The sequence below is a fragment of the Schistocerca serialis genome, chromosome 2 (genome assembly GCF_023864345.2).
Source record: "Schistocerca serialis cubense isolate TAMUIC-IGC-003099 chromosome 2, iqSchSeri2.2, whole genome shotgun sequence".
NCBI classification, from domain to species: Eukaryota; Metazoa; Arthropoda; class Insecta; order Orthoptera; family Acrididae; genus Schistocerca; species Schistocerca serialis.
Window position 1 is genome coordinate 674,318,001 of NC_064639.1, and position 18,781 is coordinate 674,336,781.

The following is an 18,781-nucleotide window of genomic DNA, read 5'->3' on the forward strand; positions in this document are numbered from 1 at the left end:
ATTCCACTCTTTCTTGTGGGGGTTTGCCTAATCTCATAGTTTTTTTCCAGAATGTCTTCACATTCCTTCCAGTACATGGTATCTAACCCTTAATTTCATAAAGAATTTCTTTCTTATTGAGTTTGGGGTACTCTGAATCAATTCTGAGTGTTCTGTTCATTTATGGTCACAAGAGTAGTAGTTGCATCACCTTAGATGCCGATAGCCTTTAAGTGGAATAATAATTAATTTTGTTGCTATCAGTTATGTGACATTACCCCTTTTTTTATATACATTATAACACATCTTTTTTTATGTTAATGTTGTAATATAGCATGAGGAAAGAAGAAGCTTCAGAATTGCCAACATGGAGTAAAAGAAAGCTAGTAGTGTGCACACGCCATGGCTGTTAATGGACGCACTCAACAGCAAAGGTAGCTACTAGATAAGGCCACAGCCGGTCACTGCCTATAATGTTACTATCGTTAAAAGTGCTAATAACACTGTTCTTTTGTTGTTTTTATACACAAAAAATATGTATAGGGGAGATTTATAAAAAAAAAGCTTGCTAGCAAGTAGCCAGAACATAGCGCAAGTTATCTCTGAGGGAAGGGAGGGCGGATAACATAGGAAGGAGTTATTCTGTAAATATCCGCTTTTCATAACATTCATTCAACAATAGTCCTGTTTCTCTTTCTTGTGTCTTTGTCCTGCACTGGCATAGTGTCAGCATGGTCATTAACAGATTTGGCATGATTAATTTAAGTGTTGGCCGCATACCCCTCCTGTCACCACTCCATTATCACCTCCTCCCCTTTCCGGCATGGAACGGTTGTACCCCAACTGCTTGCATTTAGTGTTATTCATGTCAAAGTGAGCAGAAGATTTCTAAATGTTTGCAAATTGTTTAACTGAGATAGGACTTGGGTACCGGGACATTATTCAGCTAGTGGGATATGGGAAACCACCTAAAAACCACCAGCCTTCATTGTTAATCTGCAGGGTGGATTCAGTCCAGGTCCAGCACAGCTCCCCTTCCCAGAAGAACTTCTCTAACATGCACAGCTATCTGGGAAGGTTATATAAAAACATGTGGGTGGGTGTATTTACTTACTACTGAACTGTAAGTAGAAAACCTGTTCACAGGTGATGCAAAACTTGTAGCTCAAACAAACTTAATTACATGTAAGGCAAGAATTGATATTAATGTAGTGTAATTATGACTAATAGGATTTTAATAGTGTGCAGAAAATAAACTTTGTGTTCACATGAATAATTTTTATTTCAAGAGCTCCTTCATATTTAAAAAGTATAAAACAAATATAAATGAGAATAATACCAATTATTCATGGTGATCTATATCATTTAAATACCACAATGGCAGCACTTAAGAAAGCTATAATCTGGTTATATTGCTGAGAAAAAATAAGCAGTCATCTGTTAAAGAATTTAATGGTCATAGGTTTAAATCAACCATCAATCACAATTTGCCTGCTTATGCATAGAAGCAATTTCATGTATTGCTCCTGAGGGCAAATACAAAATAGAGAAATGCCAGGAAATAATTCGTAGCAGTATAGCCTCAAATCAAATGCAACTCAAAGTAAACCAAAAGTGATTGATCATGTTCGCAAATAAAGCACACCACTTCTGGAATCATGCCAAATGACTTCGAACAATTTGAGCAGCAACTTTGACAAAAACGTCTATACTTGATAACTGTCCCAATATAAGATGTAAAATAAATAAGTTTGGAATGCAATCACCGCAGAATTATGTGTATTGTTCAGAAACCAAAATTACAAACTGTGTCTTTAACATGAGAAATCAATATTTGGAAGTGAGATGTGATTGGTGATCACTGTGAGAAGACAAACTGAGATAGAGACAAAATCCAACACTGAAATTAAAGTAGTTTTCAACAATAACAAGAGAAGTAGAAAACTGGCATACTGCCACACACAAACTACAGTAATTTTCACTGAATATGGATTAACCCTTCAACTGCTGTGGACGAGTTAACCTGTCATGTTCTGCCACTCCCCAGGTGCTGAAGATTTGTTTAAAAGTGGTCCCTCGGTTTTCCTGAAAAGTTATTGGCATGTTTATGCATCCCATTCCAACGAGCTCTCACTGCTTTAGATGAGTTACTTCCTCATCTTGTTAAATAAATATGTTTTAGTATTTATCATACAACATATGTGCCTCTTTGTGTGCTATCATTTGCAAAAAAACTCGTTTCAATATCCTGAACCATTTATGAAATATGACAATTGTTATAATCATATGATTCACAATGTGCAGGAATGAAAATTGGTGCACCGCACACGATAGTCCATTGGATATAAAAATCAATAACTCGAGAACAAAATGAAATATCATTCTGCTCTCTATTTCAAATAAAATTTTGACACCTTACTACATTTCATACACTGCAACGTATGAGCTAAAACCAGCCACACAAAGTTTACCCAACACGATTTTATCTCTATAGACCCTACAAAATTTCGTGCAATGTTTAATGTTATTTGAAGTGAAGATATCAGACTGTAAGGTGTGCAAAAATGAAACTGTTTCACTTAATAGCTTTTTACAATTGGATGATACATATTTCCTAGTGGACGGAATGCCCTCTCTCAGCACAGGCGGCAGCATTTGGTGAGCATTAGAGCCGTGAAAAAGCCTTACTCAGCATGGAATGGAGAGAGCATGTCTGTACCAGCGAAACGGTTAAAAGAGATCAGTAGATGAACATAATAAACTAAGAAATGAGCAAGAAACAAGGAATTAATTAAAAAGGAAGAAATGACAACTAACCAATGAATTTAATACTTCAAACATTACCATTTCAAAAAGCTCAAAAGACTTAAATGTTCACTAAATATTTTGTTTTTTGAACAAGGTAACTCTCTCTATTATAATCTTTGGATTTATTATAAAATACCTGTATAATGAATCTATTATAACCAAGATTTCCAGCATAAACAGTTGGTCCTTGTGTACTGAAACCAGAGTTGTCTACTTCATTAATTTCCACACCAGTCTGCAAAATCTGTAAGAAATAATAACTTAAAATCATCATAATTCAGTCTGCATCATCATAATTCAGTCTGCCAACCTTTCACAGAAGAACAGATCAAAACTAACGATACAAATGTACTGACACAATATTAATACAAGGCAACTATTTACACTGTGACACAAACCATATAACAAAAGTACGCTAAGCTAAAACAACTATTACAGTTCCTCCCAATACACAAAATCTGGTCTTCGTCACAAGAGAGAGAGAGAGAGAGAGAGAGAGAGAGAGAGAGAGAGAGAGAGAGAGAGAGAGAGAAGAAGAAGAAGAAATAGTTTGGCTGAAGCAGAAGTTTTAAAGAACTCTGCTTAGTATTGTTGTCATATATATGTGTAATGCCTCTAAAAGATGGTTTGCGTTACACATTCTGAGGCAAAACTGCTGAGCATGTTTACTAAACTGCTTTTTTTTTTTTTTTTTTTTTGCATGGTACAAGCCCATTCACTTACCATACTGAAAACTTGTATAATAAAACAACTAAAAATCTCACAGCTAGTGCCCACATTACAACTGGTTTCCATCTGTTTCAGAAGTGCTTTGAGTCATGGCACTGATACATACCACACACAAGCAGAAAGTGCATTCATAAACTACTTTATCACAACTAAATTGCTTATCCATTACCAGAGATGTAGGATCTTAGCAATATAATTTGTAGAGGAAGATTTTAGTTTAATGTGCACTTACACGCAAGATTAACATAGACCAAGAACATGCTTGGGGTGAACCAGGATTAGGAAGGGACTACATCGGGATGGTTGACATGAATTTGAACCCAGGCTCTCGCAAATACAGGGTATCCCATTTACCTTGGCCACCCTCAATAACTCTTTGTCCACAAGCAAATTACAAAATGTTTCAAGCAAATGTTCTTTAGCTGCCAGGGGGACATGAATCAGCATGGTTGTCTTCATTGCAGCTTTGTTTTTTACAAAGATATGAACAGAGGTATGACTTTTTTAAATGGCACCCTGTATTTTTTATTCGGTAATTCATTTCCTCCCCTAAAGGCCTATTCAAAAATGCACCACAGTGTACCACTCACTGGGACACAACATTGTTAATTACATAACACAACATTGACATTGATGCTCCCAGTGCTTATTGCAGGTACTCGGGGTAATGGACCACATCCACGTGCTGATGCTGACAGAGGACAAATGTAAACATAAGTAGAACGCACACCCGTCATTCTGTCAACCATCATCAGTTGAAGAGTGGTGTGAGTAGAATGTATACCAACGAAGAGAAGATAGAAATTCTACTCACCTATGGGGAATGTAAGTTAGCAGAACAGTAATTGCAATACTGTTTTCTTATGTACGGGTACATTTAGTACAGTAGTTTAGTCCTTTTAAATACTGTTGTGTAGAGTAGGCATACAGTAAAGGCTCCCCTTCATACAAACTGCATCAACATAATGTTTCTTTTATTGTTGTTGTTGTTGTTGAAAATAGGCAAAATGCAGGCAGCGGAACTGTACAGAGAGCTATATCCCGACAAGAACCCACCTTCCTGATGGACGTTTTCTCGTCTTGTTGCGACACTTCAGGAAATGGGAAGTTTCAACCCACGACAACGCAATCGTCAAAGCACTCAAATAGATGAAGCTGCCAAAGTTACTGTTCTTGCTTCCGTTGCTATGAATCCGTATGTGAGCACACGACAGCTTCAACATGGGACTGGCATTCCTAAAACCAGTGTACATCATATTCTCACACATCATCGGTTCCATCCTTACCATGTACACCTACATCAAGAATGCATGGGAATGATTTCCAGAATCGTGTGCAGTTCTGTCAGTGGGCACAGCAGCAAATCCTCGACAAACCCGAACTTCTTCTCCAATGTTATATTTACCGATGAATGTTCCTTCTCAAACAAAGGACAGGTAAATACAAGGAACATACATTATTGGTCCAGCGACAACCCACGGTGGCTTAGACAGGTGGAACATCAGAGTCAATGGAGAGTTAACTTCTGGTGTGGGATGCTTGGTACTACAGTTATTGGCCCTTATTTCATCAATGGTAGTCTAAATGGCACAGCATATGCCAACTTCCTCAGAAGAATTCTTCCTCCTCTTCTGGATGAAGTGCTACTAAGGATCAGAATGCTTATGTGGTATCAACATGATGGATGTCCAGCACATAATGCCTTGCGTGCACATCGTGTTCTGAACCAAAGGTATTCTGTCAGATGGATTGGTCAAGGAGGAACAGTTACTTGGCCTACTAGGTCTCCTGATTTAAATTCTCTAGACTTTTTTCTTTGTGGCTGAATTAAAGACGTTGTCTATCGCGATATTCCAACAACTACAGAGGACATGCCAGAATGTATCGTGCTTGCTTGTAATTCTCTCTCTCTTCAGCAGGCAACACTGGAAGCAGTAAATAATTCTTTCATTCAATGAGTGCGCCAGTGTATCCGTGTCCAGGGTCACCACTTTGAGCACCTTTGAATGTTCTGCTCCTGGGCAATGGTACAGGAGAGTCAAAGTCAATTTTGTGTCATGTTTTTACTTGATTTTCATTTGTTTTCTGACAACCCCAGCAAGTGGACAAGTTTGTGATCCCGGGCTCAAAGTCAATGTTGTCTTATGTAATTAATAATGTTGTGTTTCAGTGAATGGTACACTGTGATACATTTTTGAATAGGTCTTTAGGAGAGGAAGTGAATTACTGAATAAAAAATACAGGGTGCCACTTGAAAAAAGTCATAGTGCTGTTCATGTTTTTGTAAAAAACAAAGCTGCAATGAAGGCAATCATGCTGACTGATGCCCCCCTGATGGCTAAAGAACGTTTGCTTGAAACATTTTGTAATTTGCATCTGGACAAACTTATCTACGGTGGTCAAGATAAATGGGACACCCTGTATAAGATTACTGCGGTGGAGGGGTAGCAGCTTTGGCTACTAATAAAAAGGTACTGGTTTGGGTTTCAATCCTAATCACAGCTTAGATTATGAATAAAAATCATCATCAATGGTGCCAAAGACTTCCACTAAAAGAGTCCTCTCAGTTCTGTCAATGGTCTCCAGGAAACTGGAACCCTTGTGGTAGGAAATTGCACCTGAAGTTGGAAGAATCAGTGATGATTAATACACAAAATGCAACAAAAACCACTGAATTAAAGATGCATAATGTTTACCGAACATGTCCATTCGGATCTCCAGGAGTGGACTGCCAAGAGAGATGTGACCACAAGAAAAATACTGAATAACCAATGAAAGGGTAACATTCTAAAAGTCTTGGTGATGTATGTTAGAAGCCTGAATGTAGCAGTGAAGCTATAAAACCTGAAAAGGGAAATGCAAAGCTCAATTTAAGTCTAGTGTAGGAATCAGTGCTCTGGAATGGAAAAAGTGACATTGATTTCTGGTCAGATGAATAAAAGGTAATATCGACAGAAGCACAATATGGTATAATGCAAGTAGAAGCCACTATAAATGAGAAAGTAGGGCAAAAAATGAATTACTATGAAGAGGTGAGTGATAACATTATTGTTATCAGAACTGACAACAACTAATGTCAACAAATATAGTTCAGGTGTACATGCCAACGTCACAAGCAGAAGATGGAGAGAGAGAGAGAGAGAGAGAGAGAGAGAGAGAGAGAGAGAGAGAGTAAACTAGAGCACTTAATGGTAATTCAGTATTGAAAAACGGATCACAATCTACCAATCAAGGCGACTGGGGCACTATATTAGGGGAAGTGGTAGAAGACAGATTTACAAGATATTACAAGCTTGCCAGTAGAGGAGAAATATTGCTCAAATTCTGCAATAAATTTCAGCTGTTAATAGAAAATACACTGTTCAGGAATCAAAATAGAGGGAGGTATGCTTGGAAAAGGTCTGGATTACATCACAGTGAGACAGAAATCAGGTATTGGATTGTAAGGTGTACCCAGGAACAGATACAAGCCACACACCAAAATTTAGTAACAATGAAGAGTAGGTAGGCCTTTAAGAGAGTCATCAGGAAGAAGTAATGTGTAAAGGTGATGAATACAGAATGATTCACGAATGAAAATGGCTGGTAGAAGTTCTCTGGGGCTGTAAGTAATGTGATGATAAATGTCAAAATGTAGGCCAGTCACAAAAGATGGACAGTCAAATATCAGTATAAGGAAGGTACCTGAATGATGGATTCAGAAGAAATACTCCAAATGATCAAGGATAGAAAGAAATGACAGGAATACAGTAATATAAATTATTTATTAATGAAATCAGTTGGAAGTGCATGAAAGCTAAAGAACAACAATTGCATGAAAAATGTGAAGAAATTGAAAATGAAATTATCAGGACAGACTTAGCCTGTAGAAAAGTAAAGACAACCTTCAGTGAAATTAAAAATTAAGGCAATTTAGAGAGCAAAAGGAATTCCACTGTTAAAACAGAGGTGACAGCAGATGCATGGAAAACATACACTGAATGTCTCTATCAGGGGAATGAATTATCTACTGATATGATAAAAGAAGAAATGAGCATCAATTTGGATAGCACTGAAGTGCCTGTGTTAAGAGTCCGAGTTTGACAAAGCTTAGGAAGCCTTAACTAGACACAGTGCAAGAATTATTGTACAATCAGCTCAAACAGTTATTAAGTTTTTTTGACACAATCACATTGTTTATGAAACAGTCATAACTAGTTTCTACCTATGATGTCTAACTTCAGATGCTATGGGCGGCATGTCTACATTTACATCTACATAGATACTCCATAAGCCACTGTACGGTGCATGTTGGAGGGTACCCTGCACAACTACTAGTCATTTCCTTTCCTGTTACACTCGCAAATAGAGCGAGAGAAAAATGACTGTCTATATGCCTCCACATGAGCTGTAATTTCTCAAATCTTACCTTTGTGGTCCTTACGCGCAATGTATGTCAGCAGCAGTAGAAATGTTCAGCAGTCTGCTTCAACTGCCAGTTTTTTGAAAAGAACATTGCCTTCCCTCCAGGAGTTCCCATTTGAGTTCACAAAGCAGCTCTGTAACTCTTACATGTTATTCAAACCTACTGGTAACAAGTCTAGCAGCCCACCTTTGAATTTCTTCGATATTTTCATTCAATCTCAAGAATAGGTTGCACCAGTGTCCTAATTTGGTCTCCTTTACAGGTGAATCACTCTTCCCTAAAATTTTCCCAATAAACTGAAGTCAACAATTCACCTTCCCTACTACATTTCAAACATGTTTGTTGCATTTCATATCGCTTTGCAATGTTATGCCCAGATATTTAAACATCTTGACTGTGTCAAGAAGGATACTTTTATTACTGTAACCAAACATTACAGGTTTGTTTTTTCTACTCATCTGCATTAACTTAAATTTTAAGCTAGCTGCCATTCATGGCACCAACTAGAAATTTTGTCTAAAGGCCCCCATAAATGATCAAACATTTTGTCAAACATAGCTATGTTTGCCAAATATTTGACTGTGTACAGCACTGTTTGACGTGTTTGTCAAGAATAGATCGTGTTTGACGTGTTTGCGAGAAATTTTGATTGATGGAAAGTTTGACAAGATGGCGGACGTTGCTTGTGTCGATGTTTCACCTCATATGTTTCGTGAAAAATGGTTTTACTACGATTTATCTTATTGTATCATGAGTTTCCACAACTATGGAAACTACGATCAAGTATAAAAACGGATAGCACTGACTATTACCAAAATGGCAGAGGTATCACATCCTTCCCAGATTTATATTATGCAGCAAGAGGTTATGAACAAATTAATATTTTACTATTAATGCATGCATGTGGAAGTGAAATGAAATAAAAGAAATCATAGTTCTCTGGTTCTTCTGCAAACAATGTGGGCTATATGTTCCCATGTTGTCATGTTTTAATGAACTGTAATTTAGAGGACCAAGTAGAAGAGAATAAATTTTCACTTATTTGTGTCTCCTTCTTCAGTGTGAGGGTAAAGTAACACTAAACAAGTTATTAAGTGCCATTGTACAGCACAAAGTTAATCTAATTGTCAAGTTCTGGGTGTAACGTTTCCAATAACAGGGTCCCAGTTGTGTATTTCTCTCTCATTTTAAACCATTCCCTGGAACAGTGTCTGGTTTCTTCTTCTTTAAACATACAGCCAGAGTCAACATTAGATATGCTTTTCTGCATTTGTGGCTGTTCCCATTACAGTTCAAGAATACATCATGCACGAAAAGCATCTGCTTCAAAAGTAATATTAAACTGACAAGCTTTCTTTTTTACATGTACGGGCTTGTTTGATATATCTGTGGCTAGATAAGAGTGAACTTGACAGACAAGTTTGCTCTTTTATAAGGACCTTAACAAGTTTTCAAAAGTTTCACTGCACATTCGAAGAAAGTTGATGTAATCATCGGGTTCTGGGATTAACATTTCCTTTAGCAGATTTTCATGCATAAACCCCTAATATTAAGCCATTGCATCAACCAGCATCTTGTTTTCTTCTTCTTCTTCTTCTTCTTCTTCTTTAAACACAGTGACATAGTCAATGCCAGGACTGCTTTGTCTGCATCTGTGGCCATTCTCACTACCGTTGAAATCCTGACAGACACGAACAGTGTCAGCTACAGAGTGAAGTTAAACTGACAAACATTGTTTGAATGTGTACACGCCCGCTTGGTAAACCCGTGGCTAGATAACAGCAATTTTGTCAAACGTTTGGTCATTTATGGGGGCCTTAAGTCATCTTGTATCTTCCTACAGTCACTCAAACTTCAACATTTTACCATACATCACAGCATCATCAGCAAACAAGTGCAGATTGTTGCCCACCCTGTCCACCTAATCATTTATGTATACAGAGAACAAAAGCGGTCCTATTACACTGCCCTCGCACACTCTTGACGATACCCTTGTTTCTTATGAACATTCACTGTTGAGGACAACATATTGGTTTCTATTACTTAAGAAGTCTTCGAGCCATTCAAATATCTGTGAACTTATTCCATATCCCCATACCTTTGTTACCAGCCTGCACCATGTCAAGCGCTTTCTGAAAATCTAGATATATGGAATCTGCCAGTTGCCTTTCATCCATAGTTCACAGTTATCATGTGAGAAAAGGGCAAGCTGAGTTTTGCATGAGCAATGTTTTCTAAAACCATGATGATTCATGGACATAAGCTTTTCAGTCTCACAAACGTTTATTACATTTGAACTGAGAATATGTTCAAGGATTCTGCAATGCTGTAAGTACTCTTTGTGAAATCGAATTGGGATTCCATCTGGATCTGGTGATTTATTTGCTTTCATATACTTCAGTTGTTTCTCCTTGCCATGAATGCTTATTACCATGTCGTCCATACAGGAGTCTGTTCAATGGTCAAATGATGGTATGTTTGAATGATTCTCAAGTGTGAACAATTTCCTGAACATGAAATTTAAAACTTCAGCTTTCATGTTGCTGTCTTCAACTGCTACACCAGGCTGGTCAACATGAGCCTGAATGGAAGCCCTAGAACAAGTGTTCATGCATTGTCACATGAACACTTTGTTCACCACATGCTGCCCATGGCATCTGGTTATGACTGTGTCATAAAGATTGTTTCCAAAAATAAGCGTTATAAGCAGCCCGTAGCTGTCTCCTCAAACTGAATTAATATCATTCTATCATGTATTAAAATTCCAAATGATTTATTTGTCAATTCATTGTACTATGTTTCACCATACAATCAGCATGATAGATTAGTCAGTCATAGCTTACTATTTTCATTAAAAAAAAAAAAACACAAAGATATACAAATCATGCAATTGCGGACGTTATTGTGACATCATAAAAGGCAACAACTTACTCTGGCTTTGCATCTCATTATAATACCTCAATATTAAACTAGTTATGTTTTTGAATTTACATGTAAATTAAGAAAATGGAATACAGAAGTTCATTCTTCTTTTCAACCAGACTTTTCATTTAGGAAAAACAAATCCGAAATCCCTCCCAAATAAATCTTCACTCTGCAGCAGAGAGTGTGCCAATTCCCTGGCAGATTAAAACTGTGTTCCGGACTGGGAATCAAATCTTGGATCTTTGTCTTTCCCACTAGAAAATTTGACGTTTGAAATGTGTCAGAATCAACTATCTGTCCATTGTGATGCACAAAGCATTCTTCATTTATGCATAACTGAGATGACAAAGCTCACCATTGTGGAATCTTGCTGGCTCAAAATCATGAAAGCATGTGTGTGTTCATTTTCTCCTTTTAATGAATCATCTGGAACATCTTTATTTCCAATTACTGTCCACATGTCAATGCACCCAGGAAGCTCAAAAGTTGTAACAACCTGCAAAGAAGTTCAATGAAAATAAATTTCCAAAAGTAACAATTCTGCTACGAATAACTATGTTCCTATCAGAGTGTCATAACAGTAGTTTGCTGGGTTCAGGAAAAGCAGTATGCTGAACAAATAAAATACGCCATAATTTCACTTTATCCAACACATAATGGTTACATGAGATATCAGACTTCACATTTTTTATTGAAATTCAAGAAGACTGTCTGAACACTATAGCCACAAACATGACAATAATATACACTTTTAATCACCTTTTAAATTTTGTGTAATGTGTCACACATAACACATTTCAATACTTAATTCAAATCTGCAAATGTTACAGCTTACTTTTTTACAGATATTCAGATAATTAAAATGAGAGAAAGTTTCAGATGAAGAAACAACTTATTCTTGCTAAAACTGTGCTTACAAAACAGAAGCAGCAAAAAACATAACAATACAATCCTACAGCAATAAAATGAAATGTTCAGAATAGTGTCACGCCGAAATCACAATCGAGTCCATATCCAAAGGCAAGATCATCAATGAAATATGACACTTAGCACTGGAAGCACATTTATTACTGACATCAAAATACAGCCAGAAATAAGATATTTCAAGAACCTTCCAGAAACTATAAATACTAAACGACAAATAATTGCTCGGTTCTTGGGTTTGAACTGGAGACCACAGCATGGCAGACAATGATGCTAAACCTACACAACACTGCATACATGACCTGCTGTTTTTCTCAATGGAGTCTACATCGCACTGGATCTACATCTTGTCAGTGATCCTCTGTGTGGCAGCACTGGCATATCCCTGTAGTCTGATTGTGCTATTACATCCTCTTCACTATGATGAGCACTAAAAGTAGCTCCTACCGTCAAAGCTTCATGATCTTTGAATGGGTTTCCTTGAACCTCCTGTCGTTGATCTGCGCCTCTTGACTGTAGTGTGGCTTCAAATGAAGAACAAGCATTATGTTCCTGTGCTTTTGTCTTCTTAATGAAAGGTCATAATCATTGACTACGTACATGATGTATGACAAGCAACAAAGGATATAATACAGCCCAAAGTAGCACTTTAGAACTTTTCCTATTGTCCTACTTCCCACACTGGCGCAAAAATCCATATCAAATCTCCCAGGCTGTATCTCACTGGATAGTGCTTGACTTTGTAGTGCTCTTGGGTTTTTCCCTTTGTGTCCAGTGTCCTTATGCGAGTTAGCAGCTTTGCTTCTTTGGTCCTGATGATGAGATGTTTCACACAGTCACCTGGTTAGAATGGGAACACTGTTCCCCATGTCATTTCACTCTCACGACCGTGAAGCATAAAGAACGGTGTGAAGCCTTTAGTGTCTTGCTTCACTACTGTTTGTGAATGTCATGATAGGCAGTACTGTATCACAATCTCTCTGTTTGATATGATGTACATCAGGAGAGTATCTTATTAAAGCATTCTGTGAGGCCATTTGTCTGCGAATGGTAGGCGGTTTTCATACTGTGGGTGATGTCACAACATGAAATTATCTCTAATACTAGTCTCAACTGAAAATCTGTTCAACAATCAGAGATGATCACACTGGTTGCTCTGTGCTTCACAACGTTGTGTTCTACAAGGAATCTTGTTTTCCGAAGCTTTGACAGACAGCAAGGCTATGGCGATAACTTAGCAGGTGACGTAATCAATGTAGACTATTATCCATCTGTTCCCATTTGTTGCCTTAAGGGATCTATTCAAGTTTTGACTCCAATTTGGTCGAATGACAGTGCTGCAGGCAGAATTGGTACCTGATGCCCTGTGAGACACATGCTTCCTTCAATAGCATTCCTTACAGTGGCTGACATAGTGTCTAACAAATTGGTAGAGACCTCACCAACAATACCTGCGTCTGCTTCCGTCTATGAGTATGCGCGAGTCCCAGGAGAACAGAAGCTCAAGCACCATGGAAACACTTCACGCTCACTGACTGCAAACAGCTGCACTAATGAGCAATCAATTCTGCCCAACCAGATCATAGTTCCTCTTATACAATACTCCATTTATCAACTGGAATTCTCCTTTGATTGGTTTCCTCCTTCAAGGCTATTATAATTTTGAGCAAAGCTGTATATTCCCTTTGTTAAATATCAATATCATTTAATTTAGTGATGACTGAGATTTTGTTCACATTGTTGTGCTTCACCGAAGGATTCCTTGAAAGGCAGTGAGCATCCTTGGGTTTTCATTCATTTTTGTATACCACTGTTTTGTTATAAGCCCGAAGTCTCAGTGCTCTGATGTGTCAATGCCCATCTAACCAGCTGACCCAACAGATACTTCAGGCTAGTTAGCCAGTATAGAGAATAATGATCCACCAAAACAGTGAATTGTTCACCAAATAAATATGGCCAGAACCTGTTATGTCCAAAACAACTGCAAGGCACTCTTCCTTGTTTGTAGAGTAGTCTATCTCAGACTTGGAGAGTAATCTCGAACCACGAGCTATTGCCTTTTCAACATCTCCTTCAACTGTACTAGAACTGCCCCCATCCCAGAACGACTAGCATCAGCGTAAGTTCTGTCTCGGTATTCTCATCACACAATGCTACAACTGAAGGGGATGTTAGCACCTTCTTAAAGACAAGGAAAGACAAAATGAGTTCAATCTTGGACAAGTCCATTATTAGTGCATGGTTCGATCTGCAGAAAGTGTTGGCTACTCCTCAGTCTGATGTGAGCCTTTACTACTACAAACGGAAATATTCCACATACAATTTTACAGTATACGACATGGGAAACAAGGAAGGGCATTGCTATGTTTGGCATGAGGCCATTGCCCACCGTGGCCCAAATGAAATAGCTAGCTGTCTTTACCATTTCTTGCAGATGAAAGCTTGCAAAGGTGGAAAAACATTCAACCTGTATTCTGATAGCTGTGGAGGCCAAAATAGGAACAGATTCCTATTTTGTATTTCGTCATTGCTTCTGTTAAGTTTGGAATTTCAATCACACATCGCTTTCTAGAATGGGGTCTCTCCCAGAATGAAGGTGACTCAATGCACACTCTGATCGAAAGAAGAATCAATTAGTGTACGTTACGGATCAATGGGCCACTTTAATTAGAATGAGTAAGGTCACTGGAAAGCCATAGACAGTTAATGAAATGAGTCATGACTTAATTTACGACTTCAAGAAAGTAGTGCAGAAGCAACAGTGAAATGCTACAAACTCAAAAAACAGTCTAAAGCAGCTTCAGGGGATCTGAAGATACATACTTCGCAGGTGAGTTCAGCTTCACCATTAGTTTGAGGTTAAATGGGGGAGCTGATGGCAAACACTACAAGTCTGACAAAAAGATGCAAATTCTTAAGAAACCAAATGGATGTTACCAGTGTCCCCGGTATACGGAAGTCCCTCAATTGCAAAAATCTTAGACAGCGCCAAAATAGTGGACGCTGCGGACATGGGCGACAATGCTCCACATAGGGAAACTTGAACTATGTGTCCACTACAATGAGCAAGAAATTATTTAGGAAGGACCCAACAATACTGACATGTAGATGCCCCCACAAGTGCTGCGGCATCGGCCAGAGGGGAAAAGATGCCTGCGGGGCTGTCTATTGCTGAACACAGTGAGTGCAAGTAGCAATAAGCTGAGTAATGGCTCCATCTATGCTTGGCCAATTCACTTGCCAGCAGAACTAAGCTTTGTTGTGAGAGGTCCCCCAATGACCGACATTCAGAAGCCACAGTACATTATGGTGTAAGCAAGCAGTAATCACAACCCAGGGAGCAGCGCCCTCTGCAGCTAACAGAAGAACCCCATCAAACAAAGAAAGACTGTGCAAAAGGGAGAAGTAATTACGCAAGGGATCTGAGGCATGGCACAGGGGTTTTTCTGGCCATCCAATCGGTAAAATATAGAGGACCCGACTAAGTACAGGATCTGTGTGTGATGGCTGATGCTATTGTGGCACTAGTGATGGGAAAATCATTGACTGTGTTCTGGTTCTCAGTATCTAAACAGAAATGAAGAAATTCTTCCTGATAAAATGCCAGGTTCAGCCTGATCGGAAGGCAACGTAGGCAGCAGCACTGGTGTGTTGTGTCATTGGCTGTAACGTATCTGATAATGATAATGGGAGAGGAAGACAGCCCACCACTGAAAATGATGTGCTCTCTTGTCCGGCACGGAAACCGAAGGATTGAAAAGATCAACCAATGCCTTTGATCTGTGATTAAATGGAACTTAGAACCATACAAGAAGACATGAAATTTCTTGATGGTGAACACAATCGCTAAAGCCTCCTTTTCCATCTGAGAATACTGCTGCTGAACTGGAGTTAAAATACTGTAAGTGCCAGCAATGGGTCATTCAGACCCGTCTGCGTATTTGTGCACCAACACAACACACTGACCTGGCTGAAAAGAGGCCAGACATTGGGCAGATTGTTGAAGCTCAGATATAAGCAAAGCAAACACACTGTCACGAGCTGGCGACCAGAAAAAAAGGACACATTTTTATGCAAAAGTGTGTGTAGGTGCTGAGCAATAGTGGATATCTCCAGTAAAAAATTACGATAGTATGCAACTTTACCTAGAAACGCCTGCAGTTCCTTAACAGAGGTCAGCCATGGCAAAGCCGCAATTACACCAACATGGCGACGCAACAGCTCAACTCCTGTGCGAGAAACCTGAAAACCTAGGTACTGAATTGACAGCTGAAAAAATTGAGATTTGACACGATTGCATTTGAGACCCACAGACTGAAAAACAGAAAACCACAATCAGAGATTGCATAGGTGGGCTTTGATGGAAGAAGCCGAAAAAACAATATCATTGAGGTAATTGACACAGTTGGGCACACAGACTGTCACCTGCTCTAAAAAATGCTGAAAAATTGCAGGTGCACTACCAACTTCAAAATGCAAGCGTTTATATAGGTATGTGTCAAAAGGTGTATTGACAATGAAAAGGTGCCTTGTGATATCATCCAAGGGAAGCTGGAGGTACACCTCCAACAAATCAGTCTTGGAAACAGTAGTGGTCGCCTGATAATTTTGCGAGTTACTTGTTAAGGTGGGGCAAAGGGTATGTATCTATCATGGACTATGCATTAATCATGACACTGAAGTTGCCGCAGAGGCAAAGCTTACCCACCAGCTTCCTAACGATCACCAATGGTGTAACCTATTCACTGGAAGAAACAGGCTGAATGACATCCAGCAACAGCAAACTGTCTAATTTGGTCCTGACAGAGTCAAACAATGTGACAGGCACCTGCTGCGCCTAAAACAAATAAAGGCGGGCAGACTCTTTCATGGTAATGTGGGCCTGAAAACCGGTACACAACCAAGCCCACGGAAAAACAACAAAAACTCAAGAGCAGAATGACTCCAGTTGCAGATGCAGAACTTGATCTGACACTAAATTTATTTCATCGGCAATGGAGAAATGCATCTAACCTGAAACGGTCTGTGGTACGGAAATGACACACAAAAAAGAAGGTGACAGGGTGAAAAACGGATTTGTAAGATACAAGAGTTGAGAACTGACCTAGGATCAGAATCTGCTGAATATTGAAGCTAATCAACTTCTGTGAAAACTGTGTGAGGGGAGGAGAGCTCATTTGAGTGTTTACTAAAGCCACTGCAGCTCCTGTGTCCACTTGCATTTTCAGCGGTTTATTAAACACACACAACTCAATAAACAATTTGTTTGGGGAGACAGTAACTGTACAGATACAATTGATGTCTATCAGTAGTGCTGTGTCCATCACATTTGAAGTCACACATTGACGCAATGTGGGCTTTCTTTAGACGCTTGTTGCAAACAGCCTAAAGCTTAGGGCATGTAGCACGCTCGTGTTGGACAAAGCAATACGGGCAAGACACAAGGGGGTCACACAGTCACTGTTCTGATGTGCCCTCATGCTGCTGGGGCCGTAACCAACACTGCCTCATGCGACGCTGAGTCGAATGGTTGTACTGCTAGAGTAGTTTCGCCATCATCATTAACACTTGCAGCATGCCAACAGGGGTTGACTGAGCAACTTTCAATACTGCTCCCACCCCCTCTCAGCCGGGGCCATACTAATAATAACATGATGCACTATGTGATCATGGGAGACTTCGTGATGGGTACTAGTGACAAATTTACAACAGCTTACCGTATTTACTCGAATCTAAGCTGCACTTTTTTTCCGGTTTCTGTGATCCAAAAAACCGCCTACGGCTTAGAATCGAGTGCAAAGTAAGTGGAAGTTCTGAAAAATGTTGGTAGGTGCCGCCACAACTAACTTCTGCCGTCTAATATATGTAGCGCTACACAGGCATGCTTTGCAGGTACACAGATGAATACTGGCGCCAAAACCTCTGTGTCAGTAAATAAATTTAAAAAAAAAAAAAAAAAAAATGGTGGAAGATGAGCTTTTTTTCTCCGCCCCGAGTTTCAAGCACTGCATTTTCATACATTACGCAACGAAGTAAATACAAATTCTGTATTGTTCATCTTCGAATGTAGCAGCATTTCAATGTACTACGAAAATCCAACTGACCAGACTGTTTGGGATGTTTGTCAATATGGCCAACTCTACGTTCTGAATTCTTTCCTACCTGTGAGAAGAGATGGTTGCTAATAGGAACTTTTATGAATTGTGAATCACATGCAGTATTCTCTTCATCATAAGAATAATATTAATATAAACATTTTGCTATGTATTGTTTCGTGTTTGCTGCTATATCATTTAAATCCTGTCTGCCTAATAAACTACGAAACAACAGCAAACACGGAAGAATATACATATCATGTCATGTTTATATTCGTATTATTCTTATGCCTAATAGTGATACTGTCAGAAATGAAGCACGGCAATTGACTAGATTTTTAAATCTAAGATGACCGTAATTTCTGTGCAGAACGTAATGTACTAAAGAGGCGTCTGCAAAGATTTTCAAACAGAGGAATATTTTCGCTAAACTCTCGTTCAGAACATCATCTATCATACGCACTCTATTATTTGGTTCTTGTTGATCATTATCAAAGAAAGCAGCAGTGTAAGTAACAACAAATAGCAGTCTCTTGCCATTGTTTCGCGGTAGCGTGCACCAAAGCAAGCCATGTCGCGAGCGGCGACAGGCCGTAAACACTCAGAATGCGACAAACAATGCATGGTACAGTACAGTACTGCATTTTCAGCTTAGAGTGACGTAAACACCTATAACAAAGAGAACGGCGCTTATCAGATCAAAGCAAAATAAGTAATCAATTCAAACCAGACGAAGCACGTGAAAAAGGAAGGGTACCCATATAAATACGGACGGAGCGCCTGACGCATAGCAATGGCTACCTGGTAAAGCTTAACTGCTAAGCTTACGATTCGAACCAAACTACTGTAGCTGTATCGTCATTCATTCGACCTAATTGTATCTCATATTACAATGGACCAACTTTGTTTCGATTTG

The 18,781-nt window shown here is 39.0% G+C and overlaps 1 protein-coding gene across 3 annotated transcripts in view; it reads right to left on the minus strand.

Annotated features, from left to right (window-relative positions):
- Window positions 1-18,781, minus strand: part of LOC126457766 (cleavage and polyadenylation specificity factor subunit 1) — a 296,801-nt gene that overhangs the window by 181,344 nt on the left and 96,676 nt on the right. For all 3 annotated transcript variants that reach the window (XM_050094330.1, XM_050094331.1, XM_050094332.1), the window contains 2 exons: window positions 11,202-11,342; window positions 2,924-3,031 (listed from right to left, as the gene is read on the minus strand). In XM_050094330.1, the coding sequence (XP_049950287.1) occupies window positions 2,924-3,031; window positions 11,202-11,342 (249 nt within the window). The remainder of the gene's footprint in view (window positions 1-2,923; window positions 3,032-11,201; window positions 11,343-18,781) is intronic.